At 43.4% G+C, this 24,220-nt stretch overlaps 2 protein-coding genes across 4 annotated transcripts in view; one reads left to right on the plus strand and one right to left on the minus strand.

The window, feature by feature from the left end:
* PFKM (phosphofructokinase, muscle) overlaps positions 1-22,833 on the minus strand; it is a 42,303-nt gene extending 19,470 nt beyond the window's left edge. Inside the window, exons 1-2 of one of the 2 annotated variants that reach the window (XM_070410338.1) lie at positions 22,818-22,833; positions 2,774-2,866 (exon numbers count right to left, since the gene is read on the minus strand). In XM_070410338.1, coding sequence (XP_070266439.1) covers positions 2,774-2,858 — 85 coding nt within the window. In that variant the 5' untranslated portion in view covers positions 2,859-2,866; positions 22,818-22,833. Of the gene's footprint in view, positions 1-2,773; positions 2,867-6,297; positions 6,378-22,817 lie in introns of those variants that run through there. The other variant, XM_070410336.1, reaches the window with a different exon arrangement.
* SENP1 (SUMO specific peptidase 1) overlaps positions 22,261-24,220 on the plus strand; it is a 51,913-nt gene continuing 49,953 nt past the window's right edge. For both annotated transcript variants that reach the window (XM_070410339.1, XM_070410340.1), the window contains exon 1: positions 22,261-22,835. The gene's annotated coding sequence lies outside the window, so the exon portion shown is untranslated. The remainder of the gene's footprint in view (positions 22,836-24,220) is intronic.

The raw sequence follows: 24,220 nt of genomic DNA on the forward strand, positions 1-24,220 counted from the left end.
TGCATTTATATGAACTGCCTAGCCCTGGCTGGTTGCTCAGTGGTTAGAGCATTGGCCCACAGGCTGAAGGATCTTGGGTTCAATTCCCAGTCAAGGGCATGTACCTCGGTTGCAGGTTCAATCCCCAGCCCTGGGCGGGACACAAGCAGAAGGCAACCAATTGATGTGTCTTTCTTACTTCATGTTTCTCTCTCTCTCTTCCCCCCTCCCTTGCCCTTTCCTTCCACTTTCTCTAGAAATAAATGGAAAAAAAAATCCTTATTCCTCAGGTGAGGATTAAAAAATATAATAATAATAATAATAATAATAATAAAATAAATTAATTAAATGGACTGCCGGTCTGAAGACAGAGGGCTAGAGCAGATGACTGAGGTCCTTTCTGACAGAACATGCCGATTTCCTAAAGCCAACGGTGGCATGGTTTAGGGGGGCAGGGCTGGGAAGAGAATTAGGATTTGGTATCTAATCATCCCAACTTTTGAGCTCAGGATGTCTCCTCACTCCTGGCCACTCTTCTACTTTAAGAGGTTACTAGCTTTGCTAAGGCTCAGGGAATGACAGAGCTACGACTTCCATGGATTTTACAGAGCCCAACCTCACTTTCCCATGTGATCCTAGCCTCCAGGGGAAACACACTTCTGTGCTCTCTCCCTGAGAGAATAGGCACCGTTAAACTTATCCCTGGGCAGGCCGCCTCTGTGTCTGTATCAGTTGGGACCTCTCAGCTCTACTGTGACTTTTCTGCTTTGCTTCCTCGCCTTCCTAGAATTTCCCTCTACCACTTTCAGTGCCTACTGCTATGCACCTGTGATGTTACTAGTATGTGGACTCGCAGTGAGATATCTCCTTGGGTACACTGATTCTGTCATAGAATCCCATGGGCTTTGTCCTCGGTGGGCCTTCCGGAAATCAGCCTGTCAACAGCCCCTGCCTTCACGGAATATGACCCTTCCCTTCACACAGGTTTAACACAGGGGATGGTCATTTCTAGAACAGGAGAGTCTCTCTGCTCAGGAGCAGATGCCGAAAGGGCTCTGTTGCTCTTAGACCCACGTTAAATCCTAAGCCTTTCCCCCCCTCTTACCTCTTTCCCTTCCCAGAGAAATCTTCTTTTTCATAATGTCACAACTCTGTGTGACTCACTTGGGACTTTTACCAGGTCCTCATTTCCTATAGTCTGACCCATTCCACAGGCCATCCTATCCAAGTTTTAGGATCAACACTCAAAGTTTATGTTGAAGAGCTCAGTACTGGCACAGGATTCTTTCCAGGAGAAAAGAGTGAAGCGGCAGGAGCCAGGTCAACAGTCTCTACAGCCTCAACTTGGGCTCTGCATTCTAATCTCCCCACTATTCCTAAACTCGGGCTTCTGTGCCCCCATTCCTCAGCTTCCTCATTCTAGCATTCTCCTATTCATAATATATATATCCAACTATAATTAAATAAATGTTAGTTTAAAAAGATGCTTACAGTCTAGCATACTAATAAGAAGGACCATTGCGCAAAGACAATGTGTGATTTCTTCATTAATGTAGCCTTAGTGCTTAGCATCCTGCTTGGCACACGGCAGATGCTCAATTATTCACTTTATTTAATTAGTAATACATTTATTGAGTACTTACTATGTACCAGGCACTGTTCTAAGCACTTTAGCTGAATGAAGAGTTCAGTCTCTTGAAATCTATCTTCTCTGTGAAGTTTCCCCTGGTTAATCCTATCTTTTCATTGTATAAGTGGAGTCTACTGGGTTAAGCCCACTTGATAATTGCTACTTATGTGTCCTACATAGGCGTTCTAGTAATGTATGACATCTTTTCTCATTAAACTGTAAGTTCCCAAAGGAAATCACCTTCTTTACAACATATGAGACAGGGCTCTATACAAAGTGCATGCTTACCACAAAGTCTCGGAAAGCCTAGGGAGAGTAGTGTGGAGGAAGGGGACACTAGCTAAAATCTCTTTCTTTCTCTTTCTCATCACAGTCTCCGTGTCCTGGTGTCCCTTTCAAAGAGATTCTGCCTCTCTTCAACGTATTAAGTTAGAATATACAAGATCATCAAAGGAGGGGAAAAAGTAAAATAAATCACAAATCCCCTATCTCCCACTTCATTTTCCATATTCCTGATTTTTCTTATACGTAACTCAGCAATGGGTTCCCTCTGGCTTTCTGCCCACTGCCCACCCCCACCATGGATCTGCACTGAATGACTGCTGCTGTTCTGTGTGTTCAAGGGCTAAAGGGATGGAAGGGGAGGAAGGCCAGAGAAAACAGAGAATGGAGCAGAACTCTGCCTCGTAGAAGGACATGTGCTGTAAGAGTGAGGTGCCTGACCCTGGTCAGTGCAGGAATTCTGTAGACATCAGAGTTAATCCTGAAACTCTAGCTGGAGCCCACCAAATACCAATTCTGGGTCTCCTCCTTTTCCCAACATTCCCATGGTACTTGAAGTGAATCTATTTACTGCCTCCTCAATCGCTTTATATCATCAGTCCCTTTCTTTCCAATGTTCCTTGAGACAAAACCAGTCTTTTAGATACCAAAGGACCAAAATGGACCACATTTTCAGAAAGAAGTTTTACGAAGATTTTAGGTAAATAAAAGTAGAGAAGATAAAATCCAAAGCAGTTGAGGGATTTTTAGGAAAACCCAAGATTCCAGTGTGAACCTGTAACAGGAGGATAGTTCATTCTACAGGCTAAGGGGAGTCAAGAAGCTCAAGGGGGCCCATCAGCCATGTTTTTGTCTCTAACCAAGCAGGGCCCTCCTCCTTACCTTGGGCATCTCCACCAGAGGTTAACACGGCGATGGCTTTGCCGACCCCCAGGGTTCTGGCTGCATGATGCTCTTCATGGGTCATGATCCAGTCTAGAATGCAAATAGAGATCAGTTAAGACACAGCTGGACCAAGGTACTATGAGCTCTGGAAGTGGCTGTTAGACTGGACAGAGCCACTTCAGTCAGGCTCTCTCACTAAATGGAGTCTGGGCTTTGCAGCCCTGAGAGCTTGAACTTCTTCCAAAAGAGAGGCACACACCCCCAGAGTGACAAGCTGAAATGTCACAGTCATCAAGCCCGAGACCACAAAAGTCCTGGCTGATCCTGCCAATTGCAGCCTATTTGTAGAATAAGCAAAGGTCAAGGAGAAGAGCAATTGACTGGGCAGAAATGAAAAAGGAAGGAGAAAGTTAAGTTAGCCTTAGGGATCCTTCCTTTTAATGAAGGGAAGGGCTGTTGCAGAGCATAGGAATCAGATGAGACCCAGCAAAGTGAAAGCAGAAAAACGAAGATAGGTTGGATTGTGCTTAAGATTAGGGCTGGGTGTTATGGAATTGGGCTAAGTGGAAACTGGACTTTAAGGTTTAAAGGTGCATTAGAGCTTGGGCATGTTAACAGTGTCAGGCTAAGGAATGGTTAGGGACTTATTTTTTATTATTATTTTTTAAATATTTATTTATTAAATTTATTGGGGTGACATGGGTCAACATGAACATACATGTTTCAGGTGAGGGTTTCTATGCTACAAGATCTGTATATTGCACCATGTGCCCGCCACCCAAAGTCGAATCTTCTTCCGTCATCATATAGTTAGGGGCTTTCTATGGTTTTTCCAATCTCCCTCAGGCTCTTCACCTCCTGAACATCTCTTGATCCTTTGTCTTCAGCCCTTACCCCTCACACTACATACAATCAAAGGAGAAGAATAACACAAAATCACTGTCACACATACTCAGATATGTGCACACAACATGTGAGCACCTTCATATTTTTGTCGTTGGGGCTTATCTCTCTCAAAGGAACACATAAGACATACTTTTGTGTCCATAAAATGCCAATGGAATCATCATTCTCCCAGTTATCCAGGCTCAAATCTTATATTTTAAAATTTATTTCCTCCTTACTCTCAGAATCAAAAGTTACCAAATCCTATTATTCTCCCTTCCTTTTTTTCTTTTTTCTTTTTTTTTTTTTGGTTAATCCCCATCTGAGGATATTTTTCCATTGATTTTTAGAGAGAGTGGAAGAGGGAGGGAAAGTCAGAGAGAAACATTGATGTGAGAGAAACACATCGACTGGTTGCCTCCTGCACGAACCCTGACCAGGGCCTGGGCCGGTGTGCGGGTGGGGGTGGGGGGAGGCGGGGGAGGGAGGGGGGCGCCTGCAACCAAGGTACGTGCCCTTGACCAGAATCCTACTGAGCCAAACCGGCTATGGCTATTCTCCCTTCTTATTATCACTCTAGTCTCTTCTATCCTCACTGCCTCTTTCCATCTGAATTGCCTGCCACAATAGCTGGTCTCCCTCTCCTTGTGTTTCCCTTGTCCACTCTATTAGAGACACAAAATAAACCTCCATGGAAGGTGATAGGCCTCTGAGGCCTCAGTGGAGAGAAGAATCATTCACATGAACAGTGGGTGGTGACCTTTAAGCACAAATCATGTTTCTGCTGTGCATCTGGGAAAGTAGGGTAACTGCCGATAAAGACATAGGTCACATAAACACAGATCCACACACTTGCCAATGAAATGCATGCAATGAGACTCATGAAGACATACATTCACACAGAATGTTATTAAGAGACACAGATTCACAGACATACTTCATATGATCAGTGCTGACAGATAAGTCCAGACTTCTTGGGTTGGCATTCAAAACTTCCAAGATCTAGCCCTTGCCTAGAGCTTGAACCTTTGCTCCCACGAATTGTTTCATCATCACCTGAATAATGCTTTGCTCCTTCCCACTTCTGTGCCTGGACACACTGCATTCCTTTTCCAGAAGACTATGCAGTTCCTTATTGATCTGTGGGCCTTTTCCACAGGTCAATATCCTGCTCCATCATGTAAGACCCATCTTAGTTGTACCCCTATCAAACCTATTTAGCCTTCACTGAGGACCATAGGTCAAGGAAGGCTCCTTTTTGGACCTCCTCTAAGTAACATATTGTCTGGACCTGGATCATCCATGTAGCACTTAATTACAACTTTCTGTAGTATTCTAATTGCACATTATTTATTGAAAAGAAGGTTAGACTAGATCAGGGGTCAGACGCAAATTACAACCCACAGGCCAAATCCAGCCCTTCTCATTTTAAAACGGTTGAAAAAACAATTTCATGACATGTGAAAATTATATGAAATTGTAATTTCAGTGTCCATACCACTCTCATTCTTTCATGTATCATCTATGACGGCTTTTGTGCTACAACAACAGAATATTAGTAGATCATTGCAACAGAGACCAGAGGCCCTGCATAGTCTAAAATATTTACCATCTGTCTTTTTACTGAAAAAGTTTACAGCCCCCTGAACTAGATGATTACTAAAGTCATTTTCCCTGACTAGACTGAAAACTCACCCAGGGAGGGTTCATGTCCATTTCTTAAAACTTTCCCACAGCCTGCCAAGGTCTAGCGAAGTCTATGCACGTAACAGGAGTTCAACAAATACTTGTTGAAAGCATTAGTGAACTGACGAACAACACAAAATGCACACAAATATATGAAAAATTTTAAATATGTTCAGATACAGATATAGCTTCATATTATCTGTACTTCTAACACATACAGCTACAAAAAGGACCAAAGAAACCAAATGCTAAAAGAAATATAAACACGTGGATAGAGACTATCTCCTATTTAACATTCACATCCAAATGTCTACTGTTCTCAAAAAAGGAAAGACTAAGTGGCTGGTGCAAATAGGAAAGTAAAAATTTGGAAAGACCAAAACACCTGAAGGCTTCAGTGAGGGAGAGAATTCACCATAGCAAGGAGGTTAGTAGTGCTGATCACACAAAAAAACTGCTCAGATTCTTCTGCATGTCTAAGTTATACAGGCACAGGACACAGAAATCACGCAGATTCAAATATAAGCATCCTTTATAGATCCACAGTGAGACACACGTAAAAATAAAGAAATATTAAAACCTAAACATAAAATCACGTGTGTAGAGAAGCAGGAGGGAGGGAATAGGAGTCAGCATCGTAGGTGCACTGATTTGAATTGGGTGAGTGCCAGGATAGGATCCTACCAGCCAAGAGCAACAAGGTCCGAGCACCTTGCACCCATCCCTGATTCCCAGGGAACGGGCTGTGTGTGGGAGCGGAGGGACGGGAGCCCAGGGGCTTAGGGTTCTTCATGACTGCTCTACCCATCCCCCCTCTGGCTTCAGATGCCACACCACCTCTTCTTCCCCTGCTGCTCCTTTCCGTTCTCCCCGCCGCCTCCTCCCAGAACGGGCATTTCCACGTCGCTCTCAGCTTTCCCCCTCGCCTGTTACCCAAGGGCCCCTCTTGCCTTTTTGTTCTAGCTCTTCTCGGACGCGGCTTGCTTGCACACTGTCCTTGGAGAAGGGGGAGGGGAGCTTGGCGAACAAGGGGAGGAGCCAGGTGGAGGCACCAGGGAGGGGAAGGAGGAGAGGCTTCCCAACCTCCACTGGCAGAGGCCCGCCAAGAGGCTCCGCCTCCTCCTGCTCGCCTCTCTCCTCCTCCCTCTCCCGCTATGAACGCGGCTCAGATGTGACAAGGGCTTTAATTTCTTCACTCTCCAGAGAGTTCTCGGGCCCCCACATCGCTCTGGGGAGCCATCAGCTCCTGTAGGAATCAGAAATTATTTAGTGGCTTCCCTTGCTGTCAGCAGAGACAACTTTTCTCCTAGCCCGGACTCTCCGAGACTTACTGCATTCTAGCATCCTCGGCAACTAACAGTCACCCCTCCCTCTGGCCCTATCTATGGTCTCCCACCTCAGTAAGCGAACACTTACTGGAAGGCTGTGTGCCAGGTTTTAGGTGCTGAGAGATGAAAAGATAAATGAAACAGAGTCCCAGCCCTCGAGGAACATTCAACACTGGTATTTACTAAAGAGGGACCTCAAACAGTCCCTTTACATGTGCGTTACCTTTCTCAGAGAAATACAGGAAAGTCAGCTACGGATGGTAGACCCCTGCGGGGATAACCCTGTCCCGAGTCTGCAGCAGAAGAGGGTGCAGGACTCTGGCGGCGAAGCCAGCATATCCTTTGGGCTTCAAAGCAAAGCGGATCCCCCTGGGAACATTGGTCAAGTACTCCCAGAGCAAGCGGTGCATCTTTCACTCAGATCCCCTTTACTCCTTCCTCTGCTCCACCCACGTCTTTGCATCGGTACCTCTCCTCAGTCGTCTCTTTTCTTGCGGTTTCTACAGCCCAGTCTAGCTTACTTTTGTTTCTGCCCCTACACCCTCTGGCCACAAATGATAGGAATGCAAGTCATTAGGAGATAAAACCATTGGCGACACAAAATTAACTTTTGTGCTGCAAATGTTACCATCAAAAAATTAAAAAGACAACTTATTAGAAGGAGAGTAAAACTTTGCATAGCGTATATCTGATAAGGGACTGATGGACATCCAGAATATATAAGTAACTCTTGCAACTCAATAATAAAGAGTTAATAACCCGCACTAGCTGGTTTGGCTCAGTGGATAGAGTGTCCCAGGTTCTATTCTCATTAAGGGCACCTGTCCGGTTGCTGGCTGAGTCTCCAGTAGGGGGCGTGCAGGAGGCAGCTGATCAATAATTCTCTCTCATCACTGATGTTTCTGTCTCTCTCTCTCTCTTCTGCTCTGAAATCAATAAAGTATTTTTTTAAAAAAGGTAATAACCCATTTTAAAAATGGGTAAAAGATCTGAACACATACCTCATCAGAGAAGACATAGAGATGTCAAATAAACATATGAAACGATGCTTACCATCATATGTCATTTGGGAACTGCAAATTAAATTGGTGAAATACTACCACCTGTTAGAATGGGTAAAAAACAAAAACCCTGGCAATACCAAATACTGACAAGAATGTGGAGGCAATTCTCATTCTTTGTTTGTAAAAATGCAAAATGGTCAAGTCACTTTAAAAGACAGTTTGGCAGTTTCTTACAAAGCTAAAATAGTCTAACCACATGATCCAGCGATTACCCAAATGAGTTGAAAAGTACATTCACACAAAAACATGAGCATGGATGTTTATAGCAGCTTTAGTCCTAATTGCAAAAAACTGTAAGCAACCAAAATGTCCCCTAAAAGGTGAGTGGATGCACAAACTGTGGTGCATCCGTACAGTGAAATATTCAGCAATAAAAAGAAAATCTAGCTAGGAATGGGAATACCAAGAGGCAAGACCTCCCCACCTTGATATGACCCCTTGAGCATAGAAAAGAATGGAAGAAACTTAAATACATATTGCTTAGTAAAAAGAGCCAGTCTGAAAAGGGTATATACTGTATGATTCCAACTTACATTACATTGTGGAAAAGGCAAAACTATACAGAGAGTAAAAAGCTTAGTAGTTGCCACGGGCTTGGAGCACAGAGGGAAGGATAAATAGGTCCAGCACAGGGGATTTTTAGAGCAGTGAAGTTAATCTATATGATGTTATAATGATGATTACACTACATCAGGGGTCCTCAAACTACGGCCCGCGGGCCACATGCAAATACAAATATTGTGTTTGTTCCCGTTTTGTTTTTTTACTTCAAAATAAGATATGTGCAGTGTGCATAGGAATTTGTTCATAGTTTTTTTTAAAACCATAGTCCGGCCCTCCAACGGTCTGAGGGACAGTGAACTGGCCCCCTGTTTAAAAAGTTTGAGGACCCCTGCACTACATCATGACTGTCAAACTTACAGAACTGTACAATACATAGAGTAAACTTTAATGTAAACTATGGGCTTTAGTCGATAATAATGTATCAATATTGGGTCATCAATTGTAACAAATGTACCACACTAGTGCAAGATGTTAATCATAGGGGAGACTGAACAGAGGAGAGAGGATATATGGAAACTCTGTACAATCTGCTGAATTTTCTGTGAGCCTAAAATTGCTCTAACAAATAAAATTATTAATCTAAAAAGTATATTCTGTTCATTGAATATAAAAAAGTTGTGATATTAAAAACAAACAAAAAAAATGGGCAAGGGTTTGAATAGACATTTCTCTAAAGAGGAGATACAAATAACCAATGAACACATGGAAAGGTTCTCAACATCACTAATTGTTAGGGAAATGCAAATCAAAACCACAATGAGATTCCCTTTTACACCTATTAGGATGGCTATTAAACAGAAAAAAAATAAAAAGGAGCCCTATCCTGTTTGACGCAGTGGATACAGTGTCAGCCTAAGGACGAAGGGTCCTGGGTTTGATTCTGGTCAAGGGAACATACCTCAGTTGCAGGCTCCTTCCTGGCCCAGGTCCTGGTCAGGGCTCATGCAGGAGGCAACCAATTGATGTGCTTCTCTCACATAGACATTCTCTCTGTCTTTCCCTCTCTCTTCTACTCTCTCTAAAAATCAATGGAAAAATATTGTTGGACGAGGATTTTTTTTTTTTTTAAAGGAGCGCATTGACCTGTGAACCAGGAGGTGATGGTTTGATTCCTGGTCAGAGCATATGCCCAGGTTGTGGGCTCCATCCCCAGTGTGGGGCATGCATTAATGATTCTCTCTCATCATTGATGTTTCTATCTCTTGCCCTCACCCTTCCTCTCTCTGAAATTTATTTTAAAAAATATATTTTTTAAAAAAGAAAACAAATGTTGAAGAGCATGTGGAGAAATTAAAATCTTTGTAGATTAGCCAATATGGAAAACAAGTTGGCAGTTTCTCAAAATGTTAAACATGGAGGATGCTCATTAGCAATTTTATTCATAATATGCAAAAAAAAAATGGAAGCAGCCGATATGTCCATCAACTGATGAGTGGATAAATAAAATGTGTCATAGCTATACAATAGAATGTTACTTGGCAATTAAAAGAATGAAGTACTAATACATGCTACAACTTAGATGAGCCTTGAAAACATTATGCTAAGTGGAAGGAGCCAGTCACAAAAACCCACATATATAATTCCATTGATATGAAATGTCCAGAATAGGCAAACCTATAGAGATAGAAAGTAGATTCACAATTATATTATGCAAGGCTGCAGGGAAACAAGGAGTAACTGCCAATGAGTAAAGGATTTTTTTTTTTTAAATGAAAATGTCCTAAACTTAGAGTGACTGCACAATTCTATGAATATACTAGTAGTAAAAAAATTAAATTGTATACTTTGATTTTAATGAAGTTGTACTTATCAATTATTTCATGTTGTATGTAAGAAGCCATCATCAACCCAAGGTCATTTAGGTTTTCTCCTATGTTATCTTCTAGAAGTTTTGTAGTTCTGCATTTTACATGAAGTCTAGGACTTGTTTTGAGTTAGTTTTTGTGAAGGGTGGAGTTCTATATATGGATTCATTTATTTTTGTGCACATGTCCAATTGTTCCAACACCATTTGTTGGAAAGATTATCTTTGCTCCATTGTATTGTCTTGGCTCCTTTGTCAAAGAATAGTTGCCTATATTTCTGTAGATCTGTGGCCGGCTCTCTATTCTGTTCCACTGCTCTATTTATTCATTCTTTCACCAGTACTACACTGTTTTGACTACTGTAGCTCAATAGTAAATCTTGAAGTTAGATAGTATCAGGTCTACAACTTAGTTTTCCTTCAATATTGTCTTGGCTCTTCCATATAAGCTTTAGAATTAGTTCGTTGATATCCATAAAATTACTTTCTGGGATTTTGACTGGGATTGCATTGAATCTGTAGATCAAGTTGAGAAGAACTGACTTCTAGACAATATTGAGTCTTCCTATCTGTGAACATGGAATTTATTTATGTATTTATGTATTTACTAGAGGCCTGGTGCATGAAATTTGTACACGGGTAGGGCCCCTAGGCCTGGCTGGTGATAGGGCCGATTTGTGGGGTGACTGGCGGGGTGATGATCAGAGGCAGAGCTGGCATCCGCCTTGGCTGGCCTGGCACTGCTAGCTCGCCGGCCCCCACCACTGCTGCCAGTCAGGGCCTGAGGGCTGGGGGCAGCTCCTGTGTTGAGCATCTGCCCCCTGGTGGTCAGTGCGCATCATAGAGACTGGTCATTCTGCTGGTCATTCCTCTGTTCGGTCGATTTGCATGTTAGAGTTTTATTATATAGGATGTATTTATGTGTTTATTTTATTTCATTCATCAGTTTTGTAGTTTTCTTCATGAAGATCTTATATATGTTGTTAAATTTATGCCCAATTATTTCACTTTTGGGCTGCTAATAAAATGGTATTTGTGTTTTTAGTTTATAATTCTATATGTTCATTTTTGATATATAGGAAAGCAATTGACTTTTACATATTAACCTATCATGCAAACTTCTACAGATTTTCTACTTAGATGATCATATCATCAGTGAGAAAAAAACAGTTTTATGTCTTCCTTCTCAATCTTTACACTTTTTATTTCATTTTATTGCATTGTTGAATTAGCAAGGGCTTCCAATAAAATGTTGAAAAGGAGCGATGAGAGGGAACATCTTTGCTCTGTACCTGATCTTAGTGGAAAAGCTTCAAGTTTTTCGCTAGTATGATGTTAGCTGTAGGTTTTTTGTAATCTAGCAAGTTGAGACAGTTCCCCTATATTTCTAGTTTACTGAGTATTTGTTATGATTTGGTGTTGAATTTGTTAAATGACTTTTCTGCATATATTGATATGATCAAGTGATTTTTCTATTTTGCTTTGTTTACATGATGGATTATATAAATTGATTTTTGAATGTTTGCATTCCTGAGATAAATCCCCTTGGTCATCACGAATAATTCTTTTTATACTTTTTTGGATTTGATTTGCTAATATATTAAGGATTTTTGTGTTTATGTTAAGAGATGTTGATATATAGTTTTTTGTGATGTCTTTGGTTTTAGTATGATAGTAATGCTGGCCTCATAGACTGTCTTCCTCATGAGAATGTAAGCTCCATAAGGACAGTCCTTGGGCCTAGTTATGAAACCATTGTCTGCACTGGAGAGTCATCTTTAGCTCTAACTGGGAAGGGATGACTCCTGGAGACAGCAGCCTCCACCAGGCACTAATATCTAAGTTACTGACAAAGAGCACTGGATTAAGACAATGGTTCTCAGTTCCAGTCCAGTAGATTAAGCATCACCTGAATACTTGTCAGAAAAACAAATCTTGGGCCTACCTGGGACCTACTGAATCAGAAACTCTGGGGGCGGGGACGGCAGTGGGGGTAGCAAGCCCTGCAGGTGATTCTGATACACAATAAGATTTGAGAACCACTGTTCCAGGTTGTGGAGGTCCAAGAACACCATCACGTGGGTAATCTACATGTCTCAAAGGCCTAGATGGCTCCTAAGGAGTCATTTCCACCAATTAGTAACAATTCTTGAGAAAGTTAGCTCAGAGAAGAGATCACAGTTAGTAAGACGATCCCTACTGCAGGTCAAAGGCACTACTTCAAGTTTTGATTAGGGCAGAGGTAAATAAACTCTTTAGCTGAGGTATGCAGCCTCCAGCTTAGAACAGATAATCTTTTTCTTTCCTTAAAGAAGTAAACTTTTGGGGATATCAGAGCAGAGAAGATAAATAATCATTTTGTAAGACAATCCTGGGAGTCTTCTTCAGACCTGCTAACACCTCATCAAGACTAATGTGGAAGGCTTAGCTGTTTAGTAAGCATATGGGTCAAGGGATATACCTTTATGCTCTTAAATACATTTTCCTGGGTTAATTGAGAGGTAGTTTAATGAGGATTGCCCAGAGTACAGTGGTCCAAGAGGAAATATAAGATCATCGATGAAAGGTAAGTGTTCCACAGTTCTAACTGGTATGCTTGCAGATTTGACTAGAAGAAAAGCATTATCCACTCAATTATCTTCCAAATTCAATTGACATTATAAGAGTCCTGGGAGTTTTAGCTTTAGGAAAACTCAGGTTCTCTGGAGCTGGTTCTGGAAGTTTAGGGTCAGAAGCTCAAAGTTGAGATTAAGGTCATCTTGATAGAGACAGAACTCCACTGATTTTCCTTCACCAAAAATGCAGGTTCTTGGATCACTATAACATTGCATCTATATACGGGGAACTTGTGTACCTGCTTAGGAAGAACTTGGGCTATGGGGAGCAATCATCTCTACTTATCAGTTGTTCTCACAATATTAGGGTAACTTTGCATCTCAGTCTGCATAAACCACCTATGTATGAGTACACTGTCACAGGAACAGAAGCTGGTGGGGCATGGGCAATGCTGATGACAGGTAGCCTGTATGAAATAAAGAATATGATAGTAAGGTCTTGTGCTTTGGGGAGAAGCTGTGGCACAGATGGCAGATGGGTGTAACTCTGCTATCTTGGCCTGACCCTCCATTTGCAGCCCAGAAAGTAGTCTTCTCAAGAGTCACAGGTTACCAACCAAGGCCTGTTGCTCGTCAGTGAATAGGAGAGGTTTATGCATAGGAGAGGTTTTAAAAAAATATATTTATTTTTAATCCTCAGCCAAGGACATGCTTAGAGAGATGAGGGGAGGGAGAAGCAAGGGAAGAGAGAAAGATAAATATCCATTTGTTATTCCACTTATTTATGCATTCATTGGTTGCTCCTTGTATGGGCCCTAATGGGGGATCAAACCCACAATCTTGTCTTATCGGGACAATGCTCTAACCAACTGAGCTACCCAGCCAGAGCAGGAGAGACTTTTGATAGCAGTTGGATCTGCTGGTCCAGAGCCTGGCCCACAAAACTGCCCCTGAACCTTTGTCCTGGAGGTAGTTGTCCCCCATGAGTGGCTATCTGAGAATGCTAACCACCTTTCTTTGCAAAGGTTATGGGCCTAGGTGACTCATTCCTTTGCTGTGCTCCAATGCAAGATCAAATGCCTTCCTTATGTTGGAAGTTGATCCTCTATTGGCCAGAAACTGTCTATAGTACCAAGCATGTCAAACTCAAAGGCTAACACAGGCCAAATAAACAAGGTTTAAGTTTATGTGCGCAGCAAAAAAACAAAAGCTTCAATTTTCATAGAAACATAGGTTTATTTTGATAGAAACATGCTGAAAACAAAGGGCTGAAATAAATGAGTAATCATTAACATAAAATCATGGAACATTTTAATAAAAATTAGTATTTTTTCTTGAACATTAACTTACCAGACACTGAATAACTGCACAAATTAATAAGTGTAATGCAAATAAACCTATTTTTCTTGTTTTACGAAAGCGAAATAGTTCCTGTTGCGCACACCAAACAAGTCAGTCTAAGACTAATGACGTGGCAATCGGCTGCTAAAATAATCATTGCTAGTATTAGTAGAGAGAAATGGTGTGCCTGCGTGTAAGGCGCATAAGGGAAATGAATGCAACATGATTATAGTAATCAATCATTAGTGAACGTTGTAGTTCATTATTAATAATTATGTATAACAGGATATTGTAAAAATTAAGTTAAGAAATTTTCATTAAAACATTTCTTACATACTGTTATATTGGCTAGGCTGCAAAAATATTTGTTGTGGGCTGCTTGTGGCCCGTGGACTGAGAGTTTGACATGCTTGGTCTATACTGATTGGCAGGGAGTTGGAGAAAATTGCAGCTGTAGCTGCTTCCCTGCCAGGTGTATGACTAGAAACAAAATGTTTTCCACTTTTCCAGCTTCTCCATACATAGCTTCACTTAGAGCAAGGAGCAGACATCCTACAGGGAGTCCCTATATTTTTTTTTCAGGCTGGCAACAGCGGCAGAGGGACACTGGGCCAGGATTTTGGGGTGTTTGGGCATCAGTAGCTCTGGGCTCACCTCTGCCAACAGAATTGCATTGCCTAGATTTGAGAAATGGAGCAAGGCAATGGCATTACCACCACAGCAGGTAACTACTTTTCCCCTTCCAATCCATCCTCAATCCACGAGCCAAAATGACCTTTTAAAAACACAAATATGACCCTCTTTAAAGATCCTGTCACTCTTTAGTGATATCCCATAGCTTGGGAATGGTAGGACCTAGAAGGTATATTATCATTTGGCTCTAATACAATTGTTTTTTTTTTCTTAATATGTTCTTACTGATTTCAGAGAGAGAAAGGGAGAAATGGATAGAAACATCAATGATGAGAGAGAATCACCCATCAGCTGTCTCCTGCATGCCCCCTACTGGGGATTGAGCCCAAAACTTGGACATGTGCCCTGACAGGGAATCAAACCATGACCTCCTGGTTGATGCTCAACCACTGAGCCACGGTAGCCGGGCACCAATACAATTTTTATAGTTCATTCTCCAGCTATTCTCCCTCTCACTCATGTTGTATGGGCCTTCTCTATTCCTCCAATGAGCCAAACTCCTTGTCATTTCAGAGCTCACAGTCCCTTTTTTCAGAAAACTCTTCTTCCTTTGTTGCCTGTCTAATGCATACTCATCTCTCAGGTCTTCCTGAGAAAGGGTTTTTCTAACTTCTCAGTCCAGATTAGGTCCCGTTTTATACTTTGATTACATGGTAGGTATTATTTTCCTTCATTGGCCTAGCACCATTCTAATTATCTAACCACTAGAGGCCCAGTGCACAGATTCACGTACTGGTGGAGTCTCTCAACCTGGCCTGCGCCCTCTCGCAATCCGGGACCCCTGGCGGGGGATGTAGTAGTGCGCAAAGTGGTAGGTGGCTGGGGAGGAGCCTGAGTCCCGCTCCTGCTCATCCCAGACCCGCTGCTGCACCTGAGCCACCACAGCTGCAGCAGGAGAGGCTCGTGCACTGCAGCTACACTCGCCAGCCATAAGCCTGGTGTCTGGCACCCATTGGTCAGCTGAGTGGCACTCCTGCTATGGGAGCTCACTGACCACCAGGGGGCAGCTCCTCCATTGAGCATCTTCCCCCTGGTGGTCAGTGAGCATCATAGTAAGTGATCCACAGTCGACTGGTTGAACGGTTGCTTAGGGTTTTATATATATACTGGAGGCCTAGTGCACAAATTCGTGCATGGGTGGGGTCCCTTGGGGTTGGCCTTCGGGGATCTGGCTGAAACCCACAGTCCAACGCCACCTGCTGCTCCTGCCTGCTGCTCCCACTCATCCTGGCCCCACTGCGCCTGCCTCTGGCTCTCGCCCAGTCAGTCCCAATTGGGAAAGGCTCATGTTGCCACAGTGGCCGTGAGCCCTGAGTCTGGTGCCCGTCTGGAGGGAGGTGAGGGAGGCTGGGACGCAATCAGCCCTCTGGGCAGTCGGTGGGGTGCCCTTGACAGCCTGGGATCCAGATCTGTCCTGCTGACTTTTGCGTTGGTTGTCGGGAGCCACCTGGCGGAGGCTTTTATATTGTTTCTTCCTGTGGAGTGTCTAGGGAAGGGAAGCGGCCGCAATGCCCAAGGCTTACTTCCAGGAGGCCAGCGGTGCTGTCAGGATTGTACCTGGCCTGTTCTCTGGAGATTGGACCTGTGAACTATTGAGGGAGTGAGTGGCTACCACCAGGCTGGTGGGCCACTGGGACGGTGGATCAGTCAGCTGAGTGGTGCTCCTGCTGTGGGAGCACATTGAACACCAGGGGGCAGCTCCTGCATTGAGCATCTGCCCCCTGGTGGTCAATGTGCATCATAGCGACCGGTCATTTAGTCGTTTGGTCGCTTAGGCTTTTATATATAGAGTAGGCATATGTGTGTGTGTGTGTGTGTGTGTGTGTGTGTGTGTGTGTTATTTGATTACTATCTTACTCCCACAGACTATAAATTTCATGAGGGTGGGCAATGTATCTATTTTGTTTACAATGCCTGACACAGTGTGTGCAAATTTTCTTGGAAGAAATGAAAAGAAGGAGGGAGAAAAGGAGGGAGGTAAGAAGGAAAGAGGAAATGTAATAGGGAAGCAGGCAGAGAGAAGACAGAAATAGAGGAAGGGAGATCCCCAATGGGGCTAATAGGTAAGATGTATATTTGATACTTCCTCTTTAGTGGGAAAGTTGAAAGAGTTAGATATAGCTCTTATCTGAGGCCTTAATGCTTAAAGGCAGAAGTTGAACATCAGAATTTTTTCCATGGGATACTGCTGAGTTCAAAACACAGAAATAGGTCCAAATGGGTCATCAGAGCAAAGGGAGTCTGAGGAGAGTATTAGGTATAGAGCAAAACGAGAATGGGAAAAGCAGGAGAGTTGAGGGAAAATAAGAAAAATCTAGCCCTGGCCGGGTGGCTCAGTTGCTTAGAGTGTGGTCCCAACACTCCAAGGTTGAGGGTTTAATTCCCTGTCAGGGCACATACAAAAATCAACCAATAAATGCATAAAGAAGCAGAACAATGAATCAATGTCTCTGTCGCTGTCTCTCTTTCTCTCTAAAATAAAAAGAAATAATCTGTGCAAATTCAAAAGAAACTGTAGGACAAGGCCACCAGCTGGGTTTATTTCTTGTACCTCATGGCTTTTCATTCATGGGCAAGTAAATCTGATTAAAGGGACATAAACCACACACACACTTGATATATATGAACAAAAAAGGAGCCACATACTAAACCTGATAAGCTAAGAGGAGGCCAGCATCGTAGGCCCTACAAACTCTAAAAGTAACCATATCAGATGGTCTGAACATAAGAATTCCTAACTAAAAGGGGCTCATGGCAGGTCCTAGGCCTGTAGCTTCCTTGACAAAGATAAGTCTTATTTGAGTAAGCCTGTCTATGGCCTTTCTGCATCTAAGATAACATACCTCTGGGTTGTTTCTGTTGTGTGTTTTTTTTCCTCTTTGGAATGTCAGAGTAATCTCTTTTTCCAGACCCCTCAGGGCACCAGAGTAGAGACCACAGAACCCCTCATTGTTATGTTGTTCCTGAATACCATCTCTCTGTGCTATAAACGTGAATTGCTAACTATCCTATAGCCACCAATGTAAAAGATGTGTCTCTCCATTTTACTCTTTATCCAATCTGAGATTTCCCCACTTTGCTTTCTCCAGTAAATTTCATGTAAACCCCCTTAGGGCTCCTACTTTGATTCTAATGTATAAAATAAACTGTAAAATTGCCATTCGCCAGAGCATTTTCTCAAATTGTTGAGATTTTGCTTCCTGGCAACTATGACATCTCTTTTGAAATTCAACTTTTTGAACCAAAGTAATCAAGCTCTTAATTTAACATTGACTTCTATTATTTCCCTCCTTAACCTGCAGCTCCTGGAGGACAGGGAGTCTCCAGTTCATTTTCTCATCTCCTGCTGAGTCTAGTACAATGACTTCAAATAGTAAATGCTCAAAAAGATTAGTTAATAAATAGTACTACATTTTTCACAGGTGCTGGGAGTAATTACTCCAATGAATTTAACTTCTTGAGGAAAACCTTTGTAGATCTGAATTCCTTCTGAAAATATAAAGAGTTGGAGTAAATACACTCTAAGGCAGAGGTCGGCAAACTGTGGCTCTCGAGCCACATGAGGCTCTTTGGCCCCTTGAGTGTGGCTCTTCCACAAAATACCACGTGCAGGCACGCATGTACAGTGCGACTGAAACTTCGTGGCCCATGCGCAGAAGTTGGTATTTTGTGGAAGAGCCACACTCAAGGGGAGAAAGAGTCACATGTAGCTCGCGAGCCACAGTTTGCTGACCACTGCTCTAAGGCATTTCCAAAATACAAACTATTGGGACAATGGTAAGGTTATGTCATATACAGTGGGGCCTTGACTTACGAGTTTAATTCGTTCCGTGACGGAGCTCGTAACTCAAATTACTCGTATGTCAAATCAACAGTGAATGAGTGAGACACGTGATGCTGGGCTGATGTTGTGGCGTTCACTGTGACGTTCGCTGCGCCATCTAGTGGTGGGGTATCTGAAGCTGGCTCGTAACCTGAATTTTAGCTCGCAACTCAAAGCAAAAATTCGGCCGAGAGACGGCTCATATCTCAAAAAACTCGTTAGTAGGGACACTCGTAAGTCAAGGCCCCACTGTATATCCTATATAATAAAAGCCTAATATGATAAGTGTCCAGTCATCTGGTCATCTGTTCAACCAATCAAAGTGTAATATACTAATGATATGCTAAGGCCACTCAACTGTTCACTATGACATGCACTGACCACCAGGGGGCAGACACTCCAACTGGTAGGTTAGCTTGCTGCTGGGGTCTGGCCAATGTGTACTGAGTGAGTAGGTCTGGACACGCCCCGGAGCCCTCCTGCAGTCTCTCCCCAGCTGGCCAACCTCCCACATCCCTCCCTGGCCCGAATTGTGCCCCAGTGGTGTCCCTCGGCCTGGCCTGCGTCCTCTCGCAATCCAGCACCCCTCAGGCAATGTCGGAGAGCTGGTTTCGACCTGATCCCGCAGGCCAGGCCGTGGGACCCCACTGGTTATGAATTCGTGCACCAGACTATATATATATATATATATATATATATATCCTCTCTATCATTTTTAGTATATTACTGGGTACACAGTGGGAACTCAATAAGTGTTTGCAGTGAACTGACTCCAATATAGACATATTTAAGTTGAGAAGAAACAAAGATGTGTTTCTGAAGTTTCATATAAATTGCTTATGAAATGAACACTATGTAAAACATACAAGAGAAATTTGTTATTAAATGCTTCCTAAGGTGAATATTTTTTACAATATTTGGAATTACTTTGCAATATAATAACTCCTTAATCTAATCCATTTTAAAAGTTCACATTTTTATGTGTCAAGGTTGCTGATAATAGGATAAACCAGATTGGTAGCTTACAATTATAAGGGCACCAATCTACTTAACTATTGACTAAATCAAGCAATTATTCTGAGAGAATTGTCCCTCTTTCTAAAGTTCCCAAGATGGTATCTATGTATTTACCTCTCTCTCTCTCCTCCCCCCTCCCTTGTGTTTTAACTCATAATTCAAATTTGGTAGATCTATCCTAAATTATAATGCTATGCATAAATTTTTCACTTTCCAATACTCCTTTCCACATTCCTCCCCGTTTAACCACACGCCTCACCATTTGCGAAAATAGGTATGCCTTCCATGGTGTCTGGATCATCCACAGTATCTAGATTCTTCGAACCGTCTGCCTCAGGTGGTGGCTTTTGTATGAGCATGCTGGAAGTTGAAGCTTCCTCACTTTCCTTTTGTATGAGCATGCTGGAAGTTGAAGCTTCCTCACCTTCCTTTTGTATGAGCATGCTGGAAGTTGAAGCTTCCTCACCTTCCTTTTGTATGAGCATGCTGGAAGTTGAAGCTTCCTCACCTTCCTTTTGTATGAGCATGCTGGAAGTTGAAGCTTCCTCACCTTCCTTTTGTATGAGCATGCTGGAAGTTGAAGCTTCCTCACCTTCCTTTTGTATGAGCATGCTGGAAGTTGAAGCTTCCTCAGCTGAGAAACAACATGTTTAAGTCACCCTCATGGTGAGATTCAGGGAAGGCAATGCTCCTTATTCACTTTTATTCTCTCTATGCCTCTCAGGCCCTCTTTCCATAAATCCAGAGAAAAATTAGAAAAGTAACGACTCTTCTCAACAACTATCTTATCTCAAAAAGGTTCTACTCCTTTGATACAAATGGGGGAAAGCAGAAAACATAACTAGATTCTTTGAGACTGGGGTAGAAGAGAAAGTCAGTTTTCTTTGGGACTCTTTATTTTACAACTTTCGGAGTATCAATTACAATGGGAACAAGGACCCCCATAGATGAGCCCAGAAAGATTAAAATAATTCACAAAGGACAAGAAATCAACTACTAGCTCATGTACTATAAATCTCATTCCCAAGTCGTCCTCATCTGCCTAGGGCTTATCTGCACGTATCAGGCCAAAATCTCACCTGATACTTGTGCCAGGAAATAAAACGACTGAGTGACAAATATTTTATCATGGAATAAATGTCAGTTGACCCCTAAAGCCTGCATTTACATTATTAGTAAGTCTCACAACCTGTATTGAGCCTCCATTCAAGAGACAAAGGTACCTGTTCTCTGAGGAGTCCTGACTAATTGGCGAGATTGAATCACGCACATGAAAAATTTCAGATGCAGTTCCTCTTTATGCATAGCTGACTCCTAGAAATAGAGAGAGTTTAATCCAAATGAACAGATTTGTGAAATGAGTAAGATGAACAAAAGTGACACAGACCAGGTATGTTCACTGCTAACAGGACTTATGACCTGACAGTCTAAACTTCAACCTACAAAGTGATACAAAAAATCTACTTTTATACACATGACAGAGCAAGATCCCCTGAACTCAGCAAGCACTCCTTTCCCAGCTGCTAAGAGTAGCTAAGAGGTTGGGGGCCTCCAGCGGCTTCCATTCTTCAAGTCTGAGCTCAGACTGTGGCTATCATTTGGGTCTAGAGTACCTACTTAGGAGCATTTCTGCTAGGTTTCTAGGCAGGCCCCCAAAGCTGAATGAACAAACATATTTCTCTCCATTATTTTCTCTTAAAAAGTAGGACACATTTAAATAGACCTATAATATTTTATCTAAAGAAAAAAAAAAGTATGGCACAGATTACAGGTTAATCAATTCAGTCACAGGAACACCACCAGGGCCATTTACTTCCTCAGAGGGCAGACCCTTTGGTCCTTTCCTCTCTTTATTTAGAAAAGTAGATCTCTGGTGGATCCCCAATAGCTTTCCTCACACCTACACCCCTGTTTCAAACTCCTCAAAAGTTCTGGGCGTTTTTACATGCTTAGAATCTAACCTATGCCAATACGAAGCTCTCTTCCCCTCCCCTTCCCCCATTTTTTTTCTTTTCCCTAATGGCCAATCAAGCATGATGTGGTGCAGAGTACCGGTCTGGAAGTGAGGAAACTTATTTCCTAATCCCAGATCTGCTATACACTTTATAACTTTGGGAAAATATTTCACTTTTCTGAAACTGCTAAACTATCTCCAAAATCCTCTACAATCACTAACGTTCTGTGATTCTCAAAACACAATATAGCCTGAGCTTGATTGAGCTCTCAGGTCTGCATCTGCCAAGGTGGCAACAGGTTCCAGCAGATAAAAGGCCAGGAGAAGGCTGCCATGGAAACTGGAGCTGTAAGCAATAATCGCCCACCGGAACCAGAAGACGGCGGGTGAGGGGGTCGGGGGAACAGAGAAAAGCGAAGGACGGAAGGCACACGAACAGTATTCCGGGAACAAGAAAAAGCCCAAACTGAAAGATCAGAGAAATTGTGACTGCAGCCTCAGATGCTTCCTAGGTTTCTGAGCCTCGTCACACTGCGCAGGCGTTCCGCGGGTACTTCACTGTGCTCTTTGACCTCCCGCCCCAACCCCCTTCCTCCTCAGCCACCGAACGGCTCTTCCGGTGTTGGGGAGGCGGTTCCGGTTCGCGGCCGTTCCCGGGTTTTACGTTCCGCGCCCGACCGGAAACCCCTTCGTATAGCAGCCGGTTCCGGTTCGGTGAGTGGCGGCGGGAAGCTGGGGGAGGGGGAGGATGGAGGGAGCTTGGGCCGGGAAGTTGTGCTGCTCCGGGCCCCGCAACCTGGGCTGGGCTGGGCGGAAGCGAGGACGGCTGTGGGGACGGCGCTGTTCCCTCTGCCCCGCCCCCTGGGACCACCTCCCCTCCCCGGAGCTGTCCACCGGCGACCCGGCCGGCGGCCGTTAGGCTCCGGGAGCCGTTCCTTCAGGCCTTTTCCCCTTGGGCGGTGGGGAGGCGGTCTCCCCGCCCTTCCGGCAGCCCCCGTCTCGGCGCCCAGCTCTCCTTGTGGGGAAACAGGCCGGTTGGGATTTCGGGGCTTTCCCGCCAGAGCCGGGTCATCTCACGGGAAAGCTGTTATCGCCGGGAAGATCAGCTTTTCTTTTCTTTTTTTCCCCACCTGCTTCCTCTCCCGCCTTCCTTGAGACCTGACTGGTATTTCTCGACTGCTTCTGCGTCTCCCGTAACCATTTCTCCCACTCGTTTACTCTGTGGTATCTCCCCGAGATGTGAGGTCGCTAGTGCCACCGCCAGAAAGAAACGTCCGGACCCTCCCGCCCCGGCCATGAACCCCCCTACCCGCCGCGGTTTGCTTACTTGGCTCATCGCCTCCCGGTAATTCGCCGAACCGCCTCTGCCGGTGCCCCCTGCCGTGGTCTCTCTGGCTGTGCGCCCAGCGCCTCCCGAGCTTGGTGATTTCTGGTTATCGCCGCCGCTGCAGCATCGGCGCTATCTTGTTGGCAGTAACTTGCTCCTTTATCGCTCTCCACTCAGCCTTGTTAAAGGCACTTCGCGTTTGCTGCGCTGACTCTAATCGGGGTGATGGTGATTCTTACAAAACGTCTGTAAAACCCTCTGTAGCCCACCAACCATTTGACTTGGGCTTCTTGTTCTAATTGGGTATTGTGGATGGAATAGGCCGGACCTTTACTCTTTATAAAGATAATTTGTGTTAAGGACGCCTATTGAAAGGTAAATTACACTAAATTGGAAATTACATTTACAGTGAAACTTTAAGCATCTCTTTAAGCATGATTCCTTCACTTTCTTCCAATTTAGAGATTTTCTTCCTTACCCGCCCCTCTCCAGTGCCATTTTTTTTTTTTTTTGCGTGTGTGTATATTTAAAGAATTAATCTTTTTGTTGTTGTTGTTAATCTTCATCTCTGGATATTTTTCCATTGATCTTTTAGAGAGAGTGGAAGAGAGAGGGGAAGACATCCATGTGAGAGAAACCCATCGATTGGTTGCCTCCTGCACACACCCAGACCTGGGCCCCGGCAGGGGAGGAGCCTGCAACCAAGGTACCTGCCCTTGACCGGAATCAACCCGGGACCCTTCTGTCCGAAGGCCGAAGCTCTATCCAGTGAGCTGAACAGGCTAGGGCTCGGGCTCTAGTTCCAGTTTGGAAACCTCATTCATTTTTTACCTGATTACAATTAATTATCCCAACCGGCTAGGGCTTTAGTTCCATTTTAGAAACTTCATTCATTTTTATCTGATTACAATTAATATGGTCTTCATATCACCCATCTGATGAGTCAAATCTAGAGGAGCAAATGGATTAAAAACAGGTTCTGCTACTTCAGGCTAAGATGATGTAACTCTTAACTACTGCTTTGCAAGCCTTTCCTTTACCTGACTCCCACATCTACCAATTGCATTAGCTTTATTGTCTTGCTGTAAATATCCATTTATGGATCTTACTTCCCCCAGTAGACAGTGCTCTTCTCAGCAGCAGGGACCAGTTCTTATTCTTCATATCCTCAGTATCTTGTGTGTGTGCAATTGGTGCACAGTAAATGTGTGTGTGTGCAAGAAGTTTCTTAGTGTATAAGGTGTTAGAGTTTAATTGGGAGAGAATACATGTAAAAATACCAAAAACAAAAACATGATGATATAGTACAAACTGTATCATATACAGAGTTTTCCAGAGCACAAGTAGGGTGATTCACATGGTTACTTCCACACCCTTTTCATATCATAAATGGTTCTAACCAC

This window comes from Myotis yumanensis, unplaced genomic scaffold (assembly GCF_028538775.1).
Source record: "Myotis yumanensis isolate MYYU_CA2020_CCGP unplaced genomic scaffold, mMyoYum1.0.hap1 SCAF_3, whole genome shotgun sequence".
Classification (NCBI taxonomy): domain Eukaryota; kingdom Metazoa; phylum Chordata; class Mammalia; order Chiroptera; family Vespertilionidae; genus Myotis; species Myotis yumanensis.